The following is an 18,493-nucleotide window of genomic DNA, read 5'->3' as shown; positions in this document are numbered from 1 at the left end:
GATTTCCTGAAATCAACACTTCATCTCTTAAACTCTGCGTTTCAATCCACAGCCAAGTAGAAAAGAGGTCTGGGGAAGGCCCCCCAATTGCAAAGCAGCCACAAAGAGGAGATGATTGGCTAATTAGGACCTCACGGCCCACCAGCACAAAAAGGCTTCTCAGGGAGGGCTTGCCTTTCATTGCCCTTCTGGAGAAAGGGAAATGCTTCATCAAGCTACTTGGAGAACTGTTTGGTACCACCTGCGTGGTTGAGGTGTCTGCCCTCCTCCCCCAATATGGCATCAGCCTGATAAAAACCAGGTGTCAGCAAACCAGTCTGAGTAGTTAACTCGAATCAGATCAGGTTTGGTCTCAACGAAATACCCTTGTTTGAGGAAACATAGGTGTCGAAATATAGGATTTTTTTTCCAAAAATGTTGGCTTTATTTTGATTTTCAGAATTTCTAATCCCTGAGTCCTGGAACCAGTTGTTGAGCCTGCAGAGGAACTGGTTAGCCAACTGCATGAGACAGGGTGCTGGACTACATGCATGGGCTATTGGTCTGATCTAGTAGGGCTCTTCTTATGGTCTTAATTAAGCTGATGGGCAATAGGTTCAGGACAGACTAAAACAAATACTTATTTACTCAATGAATAATTGCTTTGCAGAATTCATTGACAGTGGATTTGGTGTCATCCAGGAGCATAGAGGGCTTCTAGAAGGTTAAGACAGATTCATGGTGTATAGGTTCATCAATGGTTCCTAGCTATGGTGACTAAAGGGAACCTCCATTTTCAAAGACAACAAACATTTGAATTCCAGTGCCAGGAAGCAATGTCAGGAGTGTTCTTGGCCTCTATACCCTGTTTTTTTTCCCCTCCAGATGAACTGGTTGGCCACTGTGTGGGGTAGGATGTTGGACTAGATGGTCTGATCCTGAAGGGCTCTTCTTATGTTCTTTAAAATATTTTAACATTAATACTCATGGTGGGGCAGTGAACCCACTATATCCATTCTTCTGATGTCCCTGATATCTGTCCACCCTGAGCAGAGGCTTGCTAGGACCCATGGCACTCTGCCTGCCTAAGCTCAATGGGAACTTTGAGGAACAATCATTCATGCACTTTGTGGTCAGTCATGTAGAAACATTTGGATGCAACTCTTGTGTAGGAACACCTGTGATTAGTTTGGTTTGTGGACCACAAAACATTGTTTTGGTCTTGATCAGTGCATGGGAGGGAGTAAAGTTATACATAATTCTGACTGTAACGCTTCAACATTTTGGGGTGAAGCTCGGTTTAACAGGAGGCCTTTTAAAATGGACATGCTGTTTTAAAATATTGTCTTGCATACACACAGCTTACCTTCAGTCTTACAGTGAGTATCCCTGTGCTGTGGTAGTCCCAAGGCAACTAAAAAAAAATCCGGACAGCTAATCAGATATCAAATGGCCAATCCAAAGCTCTGCTGGGCAACATCTCCACCTGCCCCCAGTTCTGAAAACCCTTGGTGAGCGCCAGGAAAGATGTCAGCTGACCCCCTGACCCTCCTAGGGTACCATGTTGGGACGTCCCTGTTTCAATATGATTTTTTTCCCACCATAATCTTATAAGACGCAGATTGTACAATCTTTTCTGAAAATGAAATGTGGGATGCTTGTTGGACACCAACACTTTGGAATAAACAAAGTAACGTAATATTTCCTGGTAGAAACTCAAGTTTATCCTATCCATGACACTAATCTTTTAATTCACTGGCTGGGTAAGAGCAATCTCCCCCTTACAAGTAAGAGCCATTTAATAACCCTTTAAGTGTTTTGACGTTTTTTTGATATGTTACAGCGAATGTTCCTTGCTCTTTCCGATTACAGATTCTCAGTGCCCACAAAGGGGAGTGAGATGAACGTGTCAAGAGTGCCTCCCCATTCCAGAGACTGAACAGTTTATAAGCAGTCTTAGACTCTGTCTACACTCCCCCCCCCCCCACATTTTTGCACAGCTGATTTCCAAAACAAGTGTGGGGATTGGAGCTGGTGCCTATAACACCATGCTAAGTCTTATATATGGATAGATAAAGGTAACGGTATCCCCTGTGCAAGTACCGAGTCATGTTGGATGCTTTAGGATGCTTTGGGCTGATCCTGCATTGAGCAGGGGGTTGGACTAGATGGCCTGTATGGCCCCTTCCAACTCTATGATTCTATGATTCTATGTCTGACCCTTGGGGTGACACCCTCTAGCGTTTTCTTGGCAGACTCAATACAGAGTGGTTTGCCATTTCCTTCCCCAGTCATTACCGTTTTACCCCCCAGCAAGCTGGGTACTCATTTTACCGACCTCGGAAGGATGGCAGGCTGAGTCAACCTTGAGCCGGCTGCTGGGATCGAACTCCCAGCCTCATGGGCAGAGCTTCAGACAACATGTTGGCGGCTTTACCACCCTGCGCCACAAGAGGCTCTTATATGGATATATATGTTCATGCAATAGAGTTCATGTATCTTAGCTTGTGCCAGGACCTGGCTCTTTGGCCCTCAGTTGTGATTTGCTCAAATGTTGCAAGCAGCCAATCAGCAGAATGTATTCAGGGGCCAATCATAATGGTATGTTCTGACCCAGGGATGCCAGTAGTGAGCCTGCAATATATAGATGCGGTAGCCGATACCTCCAGCACAACTCTTAATTAACTCAACACTCAGAACAACCAACAGCAACAGAACTGAAAGAAGCCCTTTTATAGGCTTAGTCCCCGCTCTAAACTAACCCCTGTACAGGAAATGAAACCAATAACTATTTAGTAGGAAACAAAACTCATAAACTATTAACCTTTCCAATGGCTCATAATACACTACAGCAGGGGTAGTCAACCTGTGGTCCTCCAGATGTCCATGGACTACAATTCCCATGAATTGTAAACTCTGGCAGGGGCTCATGGGAATTGTAGTCCATGGACATCTGGAGGACCACAGGTTGACTACCCCTGCACTACAGTTGGATATGACGCAGTTGGATATGTCTGTAAAGCTTGTGTGTTCTCCCTGCTGCTCTTCAGTTCAGTTTTCCTCCTTGTTAATAAAAGTTCTCTTTGTGTTGGGGTGGAAGTATCTTTGTCCTCACCAAACCCACAGATTTAATACTAAGGAAGCAGTCCCAAGCTGCTCCACTCAGAGGCAGTCCTGTTTCTAAGGGCTCCTGGGGCCCATAATTAAAGGATTTGTGGGGCTTTAGCAGAGCACAACTGGTGCTGCTACTTGTCTTGCAGGACACGTAAGCACAATGCCCCAATATCTTAAAGGTCCTTCACACTTATGCAGCTTATGGGACACACATACGTTCGATGAGCAATGTGCATGTTCAGTTACTAATAGAGCATGCATATAACCCCTTTTTCATTCTTTCAGTCTGCAAGCTGCAAAAGTATGAAGACCCCCTACAAATATGAAGGCCCCCTAACTGTACTGAACTGTGGGGCATGTGCTTCATGGGTAGAGTGCTCCTGCTTAGAGGTCAGATCCATGTTATTCAATGGGCCTGATTCACAGAATAGTATCAGTGACCTATCTCTATCCAATGGCTTATAGTTATTGTTTCTGGTCCTGGCTACTTTGCATTAAAGGTTCTGCCGCACCAAATAGGTACTAACCTCCTCCTAATTTGTTGGGACAAATCTCTCACAATATCACTTGTCCACAGTCCATTATAGCCCGTTTCTTGAATTTTTAAAGTTATATACATTTTACCTGAATCCACCCAAATATGAGTTAAGTCTATCAGGGTTGGGAGGAGGGGTGTACTCCATAATTTTGGTGCATCCACTAAGAAGTCTTTGCTCCAAATACCTACAGTACTCAGCACAAAGCATCCCTAGTTGATGACATTTCAAAGCAACGGCATGGCAATTTAAAAATTGCTGCTGCCTTTCATGCTTTCAATGATTGACTATGTGACTTTTCTAACAGGGAACAAAATAAAGAAGAAGAAGAAGGCGGCACCAACAACTAGATCTCCACCATGCTATAAATACTGATTTTTCCAGAAAAAAAGCAAATAGTTGTGAGAATCCTGAACAGAATGCAGAGGTTATCTGTGGCACTTTGACCTCTGGAGATGATCCTCTACGCAGCTCTGGTTGGAACAGAAGAAAGTGAAAAGGTCAAAGAAGCAAGATAGCTAATGTGCAACAAGAAGATTAGTAGTCTTGGCTCCCTTCCACCGTTTAATTTGAACCAGAACTGCACCTTTCAGTAACAGCACTCAGTGATTGTAGAAGAGGGAGGAAAAGTAGATTTAAAACAACAATATATCGATTTGTGTTTTGGAATCAAAATAGGCAGGACTGATTTATTTGAATTGTCCCCACCACCACCACAACCACCCTGTGGACATCTGAAATGTGATTGTTCTCTACCTATGTATATTTCTCTTTGGAATGTGAAAGGAATCACAGGGATATATTCCTCTAGATGGGAAAGTATTAGCTATGGAGATATCCTCTCAGTAACTGGCACAGATGAGTCCATGGTAGGGGGCAAATCACTACTTTTTCATGTATAAATCAGGCAGGGTGGGTTGGCTCAATGACAACCTCCATCCAGTCCTGGGGTATATTTTGAAATGGTCAGGGAAACCATAAGAATCTGGTATGTGTGGAATAGGGATCTGGTATAATATGTGTATGTCAAGTTGTACCTAGCGATGGCTGGGGAAATGCATTCCGAACATAGCTAGTCAAATTCTGATTAAATTGACCTTGGAAATAGAGAGAACATGTTTCCCATTTTGGCAGGACACCTCCTGGCTTCCTTCTGTTTTGCCTACCAGCTTGCCAAGGGTCATTAAGTGAAAAACACTGTGCCAATGGAGTGATGTCACTTCTGGTATTCATCAGAGATACCAGAAATATTGACATGTCATTGCTATTATGTTGAGGCAATGCTCTAACATTCGGAAAACACGCTATAGTTATACTACAGAGTTGTATCCAAACCCTAGAGCAGGTGTAGTCAAACTGCGGCCCTCCAGATGTCCATGGACTACAACTCCCATGAGCCCCTGCCAGCAAATGAGGCTCTTGAGCTCATTGTGTCTTTAACACTAGGCATCAGAATAAGGAACAGCATAGTTTTAAGTAAGAGTAGTTTAATAGTTGAGGCTCTTTCCCTGTGTATAGATGCCGGAAGAAGAGCTGGGACTTACGTTTTACTACCCAAAGGTATCTCAAAGTGACTTATAATCCTTTTCCCTTCCTTTCACCATTATAGACACCCTGCAAGTTTGGTGTTGCTGAGAGAGCTATAATAGAACTGTGGCTGGCCCAAGGTCACCTGGCTGGCTGCTTTTGGAAGAGTGGGGAATCAAACCCAGTTCTCCAGATTAGAGGCCACTGCTTTTAACCACTGCACCAATTTCCCTTTTATTTGGTTCCTGCCCACACTAAGACCTGGATCAGACTAGGGCAGTCTAAAACGCTGGTCTAGATTAAGGAAACAGAGTTGCCACAAACTCTACAAGTCTTACAAACGTTTCCCCCTGGGGCTGAGGATGCTGTCTAGTCCAGCATCTCCTCCGGCATGTTTCTTTTCTGCATCCAATTTGTTAGCTAAATTTTATCCTTGTCTCTTTTAAACAAAGTTTTGACTTCTGGCTCTGACTTTGGCTCCCTGGAACATTCTTATAATCTGAATCTTTCATCTGACTATGTTTTGGGATCTTGGCACTTGATTTTTGCTCTCTGCATCTCTGCTTTGGCTGTAAATAGATAATCCCTCAATCCCCAAAATTGGCAGCTTTACCAGGACCAATACTGAGACCTAGGACTGACCTAGATGGAAACTGAAATAATTTAAATTAGGCATGGATTGGATGAACAATAAATAAACCCAAGCCTGGGTTTGTGTTCAAGGTTTAGCATTTCCTCATCGTTTCGGTTTCCAAATAATCTCTGACTCCCACCTATATCAGGAATTAAGAGGTGGGAAAGGAGGCAGGATTTGGTAGGCCGACTTTTGAAGTGAGAATGGAATGATCTGTGAAAGAGAAGTATTTTCCTTACCTCAGGAAGGATCCCTTGGGTCATACGGCTGAGAAATCTATCCCAGCTGCATCTGGATTACAGGTGGAAAAATCAGGGAGACAAAATGTGTTTCAACTAAACAGTCTTCTTCAGGATAAGTTTTTGTGGTAGATTTTACCTTTTCTGCTTTATCACTTGGCATGTTCGGTCGTAGGTTTAGTTCTGTTTTTGGGTTCCATTTTCAAGAGTGAAATTAGCCCCGTTAGTTTCCTTAGATCAGAGAAATCATACACCAGCAATAAATAAATTTTAAACGATGAATTTATCTACACTGCACCACATTTTGTTCTTTTCCAATTTTTGTATTTCATTGCCATCCTGCTTATAAAACATGTACCTAAAAGTTTGCACGTGTTCAAGGAAATGAAAGTTAGCAAGTACATTTTTACCTTGTTTTGACTTGTGTTCTGTGGGAATTGAATGTGACTATTTCCACCTCTGGGAGTCATCCATTAAATAATTAGAGGGCAGGCCAAGTCAGTGGATTTGGGGGAGGTCAACACCAGAGGGTCTATAGTCCTCGGAGATCTGGGAAGCCTGAACATTCTATGAAAATTCTACAGTCCAGTTGGCAAAAACTAAGTTTACTAGCTTATTTCCCTCTGGGCCATAGTTACGGCTCTCTTATCTCAATGTGGTTCCAATTCTAGGTCAGTACTAATACAGATTTAGGAAATACAGACCTGCTTTTTTTCAAAGCCATTTTGACTCAGCTCCATTTTCCTGTTCTCTTCCGCCCCCGCCCCCAGTATCAAATCATGTTGTCTGGCTGAACTTTTTCTTCTTCAGCTCTTAACAATGTTCTTAATATGCTATAGGTGGCAGCAGACATCAAAACAACCAGGGTTCCAAAGCTCCTGATTATGTCAAGGTAAATTTCAGAGGCGAGGTTAGTTTCACACTGCTCACTTAGGGTTATGCCTTTGGTTATGTTAGTGATTGTGATACAGTTAACGTTGTGGGCTACCAATCCCCCTCAAGACTAATTAGTCCCTGGATAACCATCATGATGCAAACATTTTGATGAAGATCTAAATGTAGTTCTGGAAAGTTCATACCTATAGTAGTTAGTGCGTTGGGCTAAGATCTGGCAGGATCCAATTCCACCAGAATGGTGAAGCTCACTGCGTGAACTTAGGTCATTTCTCTATTCTCAGCCTGATTGCCTTCTCAAGTTGGTTAAGAGGACGGAATTGGGAGGATACTATATATGCCTCCCTGAGTTATTTGAAGGAAGGGCAGAATGAAAAAAAATGTATAAACAGCTTTGCTGCATTGCTTGTGCTCTCAAGAACCATTTTGGTTTCAACAGCAAAGTCCTGAAGAAGATTCAGTAGATGGGTGTTGGATCTAGTCTCACAGCACAGAAGCAAAATATAACCATAGACATTGGTTATTTAAGTCCACCAAAAGCCAGCTGATCATCAGCTTGGGGGTCCAAGGCCTGGTTGTGGGGAGCCCTTTACCAGGGTGGTCTTGCTGCTCTAGTTTAGCTCAGGGTTTTAAAAGTATCCTGGAAGGTCAGAGGCTGCCGCAGCGATGGCAGAGCATCCCGCCTTGTGGCCCCAGAATTCTGGTCACTTTAGACCAGGAAGATAACACCCATAACATCTAATTGGCTGACCTTCCTTGAAGAACCCTGAAGAATTAAAAAAATCAATCGAAACATCATGGGAAGATACATCTGTCCAAAAAAGGATACCCTCCTTAATAATAATAATAATAATAATAATAATAATAATAATAATAATAATAATAATAATAATAATAATAATAATAATAATAATAATAATAATAATAATAATATTTAATGTTTAATACTTGTTATCTAATATTTAATTAGTGGCAGATGGGTGTGTTTGGATGGTTTTAATGTTAATTATTATTTAAAATGTTAATGCATTTATGAATGTGGTGACGCCCTCCAGCATTTTCATGGCAGACTCAATACAGGATGGTTTGCCAGTGCCTTCCCCAGTCATTACCGTTTACCCCCCAGCAAGCTGGGTACTCATTTTACTGACCTCGGAAGGATGGAAGGCTGAGTCAACCTTGAGCCGGCTGCTGGGATCGAACTCCCAACCTCATGGGTAGACAGCTTCAGACAGCATGTCGCTGCCTTACCACTCTGCACCACAAGAGGCTCTTACATTAAAGTATATTGAGGTGTAAAGAAATAATCGATTCTTAGACTGTATATATAAACTTTGGGGAAACTCAAAAGGTAGCCTGTGGTGTAGGACACTAGGGTGATACGTTTGTTAAGTGTTTTATGCTTCCTTTTTTCTCTTCTCAAATGATAGTTCTGTGATATGAGATATGTAGTATTTTTCAACTTTCTGAATAAAAACTTTTCTATAAAAAAAAGAAAAGAAAGTAATGTAGATGACATACTTTGAACACTAAAATGACAGCGGTTACTTTGAACTAAGAGGCAAGGCAAGATATAAATGTTTTTTAAAATTAAATAAATAAATAAACAAACAAACAAACAAATGCAAAGTGTTATTAGGACAGCAACCTTAAATATTGGGTGAGATGGAGGCACGTTTAATGCCTTCTAAATTGGACATTTGAACTGTTTACTTTCAGCACAAGCAACAGATACGACTGCTATGCTGAGAATATAATTGTTCTTCTGCATAGCAAACAGTGGATTATTGGATCTTCTTTTCCAGCAGCCACTGATTCTGGCCCTGTTCACAAATTATGTTGAATACACACACAATCTGTGTTTTTTCCTTCTACAACTGATGAACAAGCCTCATGTTACACTCAACATACGTACAGCGGAATGTGTGACTGAAACAACACACTTATCCAGGTAGTAGCTCCTGGTATCGTTGGTAAAATGAATACACATTGGCTCTTTCATGCAAACAGATGTATGCATGCACATGTACATTCTTTCACTGGTACACGAACAGAGCTTCTGTTGGGCTCACGTGGTTCTAATTTAGTGCAAAGAACACTCTTGGAGAATGCATCAGATATCTGTTATGGGCCAGGGCCGCCAACTTGTGCCGGTTCAATGCAAGCTGGCCTGCATTAGTCTCCAGCTTGTGGAACTAGTAACTTCTAGACACTCGCACAGCTGGTATCTTTGACCCAAATGAGACATTCACTTTTTAAAAGGGCTGGGTCTGTGTTCCCCCACAGTCACTCTGCAGCTGTATGGAATGCCTAGTAGAAATGGAGAAGGGCTGGTTTGGTCTCAGCACAACACCATGAGGGGAGAAAGGACTCCTGCCTCTGCCTCGGGCTCCATCCATTTTCTGAAAATGATTTTAGCTACGTATTAAACCACCTTAAACAATGAGGAAAGGTGGGATATATACATGTTATAGTAAAACCAACCAACCCACAAATACTACTCTGCTCTTTTAAAGGTAGAACACCTGACTGATTCCGGGCATGTTCCACAGATACAAGAGGATACAGGTACTTGTGAAACATGAATTATGCCGATAGAATGTGGCACCACAGGGCTGCTAGCCTACAAGAAGTGTATGGAGGTCTCCCACTATAATAACCAACCCCCTAGTGATAGAGATCAGTTCACCTGGAGAAAATGGCCTCTTTGGAAGTTGATATCTTTGGAAGTTGATACTCTACTGAAGGCCCTCCCCAGACCCCACCCTCCTCACCCCCAAAATCTCCAGGCACTTCACAGCCCACAGCTGTCAACCGTAGGCCGCACTGCCCTACATAGAGTGGTTGATAAAACCTCGCATTTCCAGAAGAGAAAAGGCCTAGTGAGCCACACTGGATGTGGGGCAAAACCTGAAGCCAAAATCTTTTCATGGAAAAAAATAATCTTGCCTCACAAAAAGAAAAGAAAATATACATAAAGGAGTTCTGCTCCATTGCCTTCCAGGAAAATAAATGAGAAGCTTAGCAATGCATCTGAAATGAACAAAATTGAGATTTGTAGTTTCCTTGAGAGCAGACAGTGCTTCTAAATTTAAGCATGAAAAGGGCTGTGAGAGGGTGGATCGACATCTAAACACTGAAAGATAAATATTATCCGAAGCTGATTTATCTGACTGATGGGTTCCTGACTCAGAGTAGAAATATGGACTGTTTCTTGAGACAATCCCCCTACACACACACACACACACACACACACACACTTCAAGAAAGGGGGAGTTTTCTGTTTTGTGTCTTGTCTTTCAGAGCATGATGCCTCCTGACAGTTCAATACACCAAGAGTTATTATGAAGCTATCTGTACACACACAAGGCCTAGTTACAAAGCTGTGGGCAAGCATGAGAAGGCTGTGGGCAAGCATGAGATGTCAGCAGAGACTTCTCCGTTAATGCAAGACAGAAGTCACACAAGGCTCAGAAACAAGACCATCCTCCAAACTGGGTTGCTTCAGGTAGTGGAGGCTGCAATAGTTCCTTGTGTGAAGAAAATCCTGGGATCCATTTCTGCACAGATTCGATCCTATTAAAGTGAGCAGGTGAGTCCCACAGAGTCTCTCTCCAGCTGCAAGCTCTTGTGTCTCCCCTCAGAGATTCTCCCCATACTCAAAAGAAAAGCCAATAAACGAACTTTATGCCAATAAAGATACTCTTACTCTGAAGGCTTCCAGAAAGGAAAAGTCCAGTTTCATGACCAGAACTCGGCTCACGTTCTAAATCCATGGATCTAATTGCAAAGAGGCCATTGTGTGAAGGAGGAGACATTTTAATCTAGTCAGATCTAAGGTTGCCTAAATCTAGTTGGGTCCTCAAATTCTTCCTGAATTCCAGCCAATCCACACTATGAAGACAGTTTCCCGAGAGGATTTTGTGAAACCGTGGGGTTTTTTGATAGCTCTGGAACGGTTTTCCGAATGGGTGGGATTTAATTAATTTTTAAAATTTTCTAGACAATGACCAGGTGATATGACCATATATGATCATGTCAACCAGTTTCCCCCTCCCCAAATGGCCAATGATGGACCTGGAAGTGGTGGGAAGGGGAAGTACCCCACATGGGCATGTAAATAGCTATGCTTCCTAACCATATTCTGCGCAATCGTGTCACTTCTGGGGTTTCTTGAAGCCTGAAGAATGTTTCAGGGGTTTCTCAAAGGTAAAAAGGGTTAGAAAGGATGGGATGATAAACCTTCATCAAATTACGAGCTGGAAAAAGTACTATTTCACCCTTTCCCACAACACTAGAACTGATGGGTACTTCAATAAATTTAATTGCAGTAGACCTGGGACAGACAAAGAAGTCCTTCTTTACTCATTAAGTCATTCAACTGTGGAAGGAAAAATCACAGATTGTGTGTGTATTCAACATAACTTGTGAACAGGGCCAGAATCAGTGGCTGCAGGAAAAGAAGGTCCAGTAATCCACTGCTTGCTGTGCAGGAGAACCATTATATTCTCAGCATAGCAGTCGTATCTGTTGCTTGTGCTGAAAGTAAGCAGTTCTTTTGTCATGCTGCTTTATCAGTGGTGTGGACTTCTGAATATTTTTAGAAGGAAAATATGAAGATACCACAAGTATGCACACTCCAAAAAGAACAAAGAAGAAGCGAATAATGGAGCCAACCAATGTCTTTTACACATTTTATTATAAAGAATAGGAAACCGTGTCCCCATTTGTTCAAATGGAGATAAATAAAGGGTAAATATAATGCTTGCGTGTCGATATTTCTGTTTTCCTTTTTTTTCCCCTTTCTAATTCAACCTGCACAATGACATTCCTGATTTAGAGGCGTTTAAAAATTACATCTTTTGAGGAGAACCACAATTTTTGCACACAAACCTACACTGCTGGAAAGAATGTTAAAGCAGCAGTATGAAGGAACCGCTGAGCAAAGAATTGTTGGATAACTTCACTAGCAGAACACAACAAATTAATCCCTCAGGCAGGATTATGAAAAAAAGAAATACATACTGATAACATAAATACAAAGAACTTAACTTGAAAAACATTGGGCTGTCACAGTTGCAAAAACCCTGTGGTGTTCCCTTGTTCCTTCCATGTTTTTGTTATAAAATCTATGCAAGTTTCATTTCCATAAATGGAAGAAAGCTGCCTAATTGTGGATTAAGAAGACACATATTCAGTGGTATCAAAGACAAAATTAGAAACACATCAATACCTTTTCCTGTATTAAAAAAAATAGGCTAATAGCTTGGGTACTCCCAATCATGTTTTCACTCCAAGATTTATATTAGACATTTCCCTAAATAGAGGAGGAACAATGTACAGTGATGGGAACTATGGAATGGTCAAAAACTTGCTTGTCTGGGAACTCCAAAAGGTGATCCCAATGGAGCAGGAAGTTGTACAGCTCTCAAATATATGGTAGAGCCAACTTCAGTATATATGGTAGAACTAGTACCAATATAACTCTCAGATATATGGTAGAGCCAATACCAATATAAGCCTCAAATATATGGTAGAGCCAATACCAATGTAACTCTCAAATATATGGTAGAGCCAATATAGAAGATTACTTCTGATTGGTCCTGCTGCTCCAGGACTGGTGACACAGAATACTACTACACCAAGGGAAAGTTGAATTGCCCTAGCCTAGGAAAGAAATCTTGCTTGGCCTCCCATAACCCCCACCATACATGTGACACCAGCCCACAATGCTATTGCTGAGGAACTTAGAAGTAAGTTTCTGTTGCAGAACAAAGAATGCTGGGGACAAAGTGATGCTGGTATGGACTATGTTAGTCTGCAAAAATGAAACCAGTGAGGATCAAAAGAATGATGAGGCAGAACGGATCTTGATGGAGACAGTAGACATGTACTTCCTATGCCACTCTTGGTTCCACAATAAGAATAAAACTGGTGCAGAAGATATACATGCACTTATTTTGTCACATACACCTGTGCAAAGAAGCCGTTTTTAGAGATAAAACATCTCGCCACATGGCAGTGTATAAAGGTGATTGTCGACAATATAGTCAAAATGCCGTATGGACAGATATTGTATTGCCCTTAGAGCCATTGACTCTGAAAATATATTCCATTATAAAGTGTCTCCTCCTAAAACAGATACTACTATTATATGGAAAAAACCCATATGTACCATGATAATCTGATGCTTACAGAAGGAGGACCCAGTCAGCACCTGTAGTATGAGGAATGTTCTTTGCTTTGTTTATGCAGATGATGTCATTCAGTGGCATGCATGCCCACATGTTCTCACTGAGGGTTTGGAACCAGCCCTATGCATATGGGTTTCTCCACTCATTTTTGGTAGGAAATCAAAATGCATAGGACCACAGGGGCATTGTTCATGTTCATCCCATGTGAAGTGAAAATGTAGGTGTAAGTGTGCACTGAACAAAACACATAATGTATTGTACACATACAAATGTACCAGTGCTTGTACACATACAAATGTACCAGTGAACCAACTGAGTTCCATGATTCTTCTCCTCCAAAAAAAAGAAAGAGGTGATCATAGAAATCAGTTTTAATAGGCATATGTGGTTCCTAAGTTCCTAAGTTCATTCCTTGTTATCTCCTACTCGCTGTTAAAAGGTCTCAAGGAGAGGTCATTTCACCGCCCCAAAGAGCCACCCACAGCATGATTAGCCAATACCGGGCAAAAGAGGCCGATAGGCAGATTTACTATAAGACAGCATCATATATGCATGAAAGGCCAGCTCCCATGTGACATCATTTACACAGTGAATGAAGTCCATACACAAACCAAGCTACATATAGGACTTTCACCTTTGAACCAGTTATCTGTCCAAAGTAATCCTTAATGTGCATCAGAGACTATAGTCTACCCTTGATGTGCATTTGTGAGAAAAGTTTTGGACAGAGAACAAAATGTCAACTCTTGGATAAGGCAACCTGCTTTTTAAAAACCATGGAAGTCCAGACTGAATGTACAAATACAATCTTTCATTTTTACTGGAATTGCACATACAAAGCTCAGTCCTTCAAATCCCACTGATTGGGGCCCAATGCTGGACAGTGCTTGGATACTGCTGACGGCATTTGGAATCAGTATTGATCCCACCTCCCACCCCACCAAGATCTTTTTTGCATTGGCAATTGCTTGGAAATGAATAACACAGAGAAGAAATGAAGGACTACTAACAATTTAGAAAATAACTCTAAAATGTGCACATGCAAAAAGAAAGAAATTTTAAAAAACCCCACTATAACATGAACCAAATCCAGTTAAAATGTGTGGTTTATGCCATTTGCTTACACACCGTATTTCTGTGTATGTGTTTCAAAGGGAATTAGATATGCAAAATAGCCTCTATTTCTCCTTCTTTAAAACTCCTTTAATATCTTTTATATAATATATATATAATATAATAATATGTGACAATCCAACCGGTTTTGATGCAGGCCAAAGCTTCAGCAAGAATAATCCTTGCTTTTCTTTTGTTATCGTGCTACAAATCCTGGTTGAAGGATTATGCGAATGATCAGGATTTCTTACTTTTACTTCACCCTGGCCTTGCAGGGCGATTCTGTGAATGTCATTCTTATCATTCTGCCTGTGATGACTCACCGTCTCTTTATTAGGGGACATGTTTCATATCTGATAAGGGCTTAACGAAAAATCACTCTGACATACTACATTGACCTAACATTAGAGAAAAGTTATCCATCTATTTTTTTTTTAACCAAGCAACAGTGGACCTTTTTTTTTTTTTACATTTTTAAGGCATGTATCCCAATTCAAATAAATACTTGTGTGCTTGCATAGATTCAACATGGTTTTTTCATGGTTGAAAAAGCATCTTTCCCCCTCTTGATTAGGATTGATTGTATACTTAACAGATCTTCATACTGTATCTGTGTAGTCTGTAATTTTGATGCCTTTTTTGCACAGAGTAAAACAAGAGAGACTCCACCGATAGATACTGGAATCATTCGTGGCAACTGAACCCCAACGTTGTCCACAGAATAGTCATAACAGCCCTCTTCTCATAAGCAAAGCAACCACTGCTTGATCCACACCTGGTGTGTTTGGCGGTGACACGTGACCATGTACTGCAGTCTGTGCCATGAGATCTGAGTGTGGCGGCCCTCTGATGCTTTCAGGAAATCCCCACCTCCTGTTTCTGAAGGTTATGTAAGAAGTTCTCCAGAACTTGGTATCTTGCTTCTGCTGGGCATGTTTAAAAGTCTAACGGCCGGATCATCATAGCTGTGGACCGTAATGAATAACTGGGGCCTTTGAAGTAATGCCACTTTATTCCATTTATTTTTCCGTGGTGTTGTCCAGCTGAGTAGAACATTCCATTGAGGTTGGAAGGCCCACAGGCATCAAACCACCAGCCTGGAAACATTAGGAACACAAGAATTAGGGCACACGTGAAAGAAACATGCTGAAATCGGCCGGCAAATGAATAGGATCTTAAAATGGTAACAGGCCACCAAGGAGCCGTTGGTTTTGGCTTCCTTTACACAATCCATTTTCAGCCCAAGATCCAAAGAAGCACACATCTAGATATGCGGACCCAGAGAAGACTGGAAATGAGTGTTTCCCAAGCAGCCACTTCCATGCCGAATGGCAAACTGCTTTTGGAAGCGAGGAGCCTTTCCGAAGCAACAGTGTTCTGTCACAGGGGCCTGCTACTATGGGGGGGTGGGGGTACAAACAAAACGTTTGCCACGGGAAAGAATGAAAAAGTGTTGCTAGTCTTTATTGACACATGCATCAATTTGATTTTGCATGTTCACCAGGCCAATGGTAAAGGTCAATAAAAACATCAACATGTAATTGGCCTCCCTCCAGTATTGCACCCCTATCCTGGGTTCAGGGTTTTACACCCAAGGGTGGAATTTTTCAGAACTGATTTTAGAATGGTGAACCTGTGATTTTGATTGCATTGTTGGACATATAAATACAAATTAATAAAATAAATAAAATAAAATACATTTTATATATACATATGGTAGAGGACACAAGGCCTGGAGGATCATTGTCCATGGGGTCGCGATGTGTCGGACACGACTTCGTACCTAACAACAACAACAGTGATGCATGCAATAATGTTCCAAAGCAAATGTACACCACAAGTAAGAAGCCCTGAAAGTTAATTGGCAGCAACTCTATCCAATAGGCTTGGGTGTGCAATAAATGTATTTCTAGGTCTTAGCCTGGAGAACAGAGTTAGAATCATAGAATCATAGAATCATAGAGTTGGAAGGGGCCATACAGGCCATCTAGTCCAACCCCCTGCTCAACGCAGGATCAGCCCAAAGCATCCTAAAGCATCCAAGAAAAGTGTGTATCCAACCTTTGCTTGAAGACTGCCACTGAGGGGGAGCTCACCACCTCCTTAGGCAGCCTATTCCACTGCTGAACTACTCTGACTGTGAAATTTTTTTTCCCTGATATCTAGCCTATATTGTTGTACTTGAAGTTTAAACCCATTACTGCGTGTCCTCTCCTCTGCAGCCAACAGAAACAGCATCCTGCCCTCCTCCAAGTGACAACCTTTTAAATACTTAAAGAGGGCTATCATGTCCCCTCTCAACCTCCTTTTCTCCAGGCTGAACATTCAGCTAATGTTCAGGCTGAACATTCAGTTAAGGCATTTTCTTCTTTTTCTACCTTAATCCACACAACTCATGCACTAGATCTGCATGATGAAGGTGTCCTCTTAAATAGGTTACCACCAAATCCAAGGCAGTGTATGTTTTCTAAGAATATATGGTGTTTATACATTGCGGAACAATACTCAACAGTCCATCATGGATTCAGCATAGATGAAGTTTCTGTCTTGGCTTCCTGGAGCAAGTCCTGAGATCTAGCTAATCAGGATGGTTGGTGATGGGACTCAATAGACCTGCCTATGAACTGCATACAGAAAAATCTCTTGCTCAGTCCTTAGTATCCTTAATTCAGAAGATCTCATGTAGCAGAGCTATAGAAGTCATCTACTTGAGATCTAGAGAGCAAAAGAAGGTGATACTGCTTTAAATGCTCTAATGGTTTCACTTAATAACCACCTTTTTATGCTGATGTCTAATAATATACAATGGCCTTACCTGAATTTTATGTATTTTTGGTTGGAAAGTTTCTTCCTATAAGAAGGAGGATGTCCTTGAAGATAATCTAGAAGCTTCAATGAGTGCAAAATTTAGGAACTTTTCAGAACTTTTTTCCCCTGATCTGCAGTTCTTTTGACTGTCCATTCCTTGTTTACTAATTAATGTTCCCTCCCTGAGTGGTAATTGTTAGGACATGACCCACTAGTAAGTAGCACACCGTCCCTTCCCAAAAGGGGAGCTGATGCAATTTAGACATTAGTACATGTTCCAGGCCATTGAAAAGGTGCTTTAAAAATCACATTTGTGAAACAGTCATTCAAAACACAATGGAAAAGCAGTGCACAAAAATTTGTTAAAATAAGCAAACTCAGGTTGTTTCTTTTAAAAATAATTCAGCTGAGAAGAATTTGGACTCCTTGACCATAAGTGGAATGTCAAAGAAACAGAAATGACCATGGTTTGTATGCCTGTTAGAATAACATTAGAAACAAAGCAGTAGGACCATCACCCTTCTCTGAATGGAGCTCCTTCCCTATGTTCCATCCAAACAAATAAATCAGGAAGATGTGACGTTTCAGCAAGAAATTTCACTTTTTATCAAAATGCTTTAGCTTTCCTCCAAAGTTTTCATAGATTTCAACTGAAAAGGACTCCTCAAACAACTGTGGGTGGTATGATGTAGAGAACTACCTGACAGATATAGAACCTAAAGCAAAGAGAATGGTGGAGTTTATGGTTTTCATCTTCAAAGCATTTCCTCTTCAGTGGGGAATTTACAAGCCCAGTATTTTTAGGACAATGTTGTTTTCAAGGGTGATCATAAACCATTTTCCCTTGCCCAGAGGGAGAAACAGCTTGTTATTTTGCAACATTTTTGAAGAAGTCCCAAATTTCTCAGCAATGGATGCTGTGCCAGTCCCGAAAACCAGCTAAAAGAATCTACACTGGATACCTGGTAAAGACTGTGTCCAGAGCATAGAATTTACAGCATGGTGTAACATTTCTTTGACTTGACAAAACAATTCTGATGCCTTCCAAACTGAAATGCTTACTTTTGTTTTTAAAAGGGGGATACCAATAAAAAACACTTTCAGTGTTCAACAGATCCCATATGGTCTCCGGACAATCAAAATGGAATTCTTTTTTGTGGTCAAATTATATTTCCTCGATGGCTTATGCACTGTGTCAGCACATTTGGTCGTCAGTATTGTATCTAACGGAAAGGATCCCTTGTTGTTTTTCTACCACTGGGTACATTAGTAACTCTGATTAGCACATCGTTCCAAGTTTTACACTACTTTGTATAGTTGACCAGAGTGAATTTATGATTTGAGCCTTGTAAAGTAATTTTGAACAATACTCAGTGGCTTTTGTTTTCTCCCCTTGAAGTAACACTTCATAACAAAATCTTTGGGGAAGGATCAGTGCCAAATACTTTCTGGCAT

At 41.2% G+C, this 18,493-nt stretch overlaps 1 protein-coding gene across 3 annotated transcripts in view; it reads right to left on the bottom strand.

Moving 5' to 3' along the window:
• Window positions 1–11,603: 11,603 nt before the first annotated feature.
• ANGPT1 (angiopoietin 1) overlaps window positions 11,604–18,493 on the bottom strand; it is a 155,156-nt gene continuing 148,266 nt past the window's right edge. For all 3 annotated transcript variants that reach the window (XM_077351660.1, XM_077351661.1, XM_077351662.1), the window contains one exon: window positions 11,604–15,327. In XM_077351660.1, the coding sequence (XP_077207775.1) occupies window positions 15,167–15,327 (161 nt within the window). In that variant the 3' untranslated portion in view covers window positions 11,604–15,166. The remainder of the gene's footprint in view (window positions 15,328–18,493) is intronic.

Source organism: Paroedura picta, chromosome 9, assembly GCF_049243985.1.
Source record: "Paroedura picta isolate Pp20150507F chromosome 9, Ppicta_v3.0, whole genome shotgun sequence".
Taxonomy (NCBI): domain Eukaryota; kingdom Metazoa; phylum Chordata; class Lepidosauria; order Squamata; family Gekkonidae; genus Paroedura; species Paroedura picta.
This window is presented reverse-complemented; position numbering and strand designations above follow the sequence as displayed.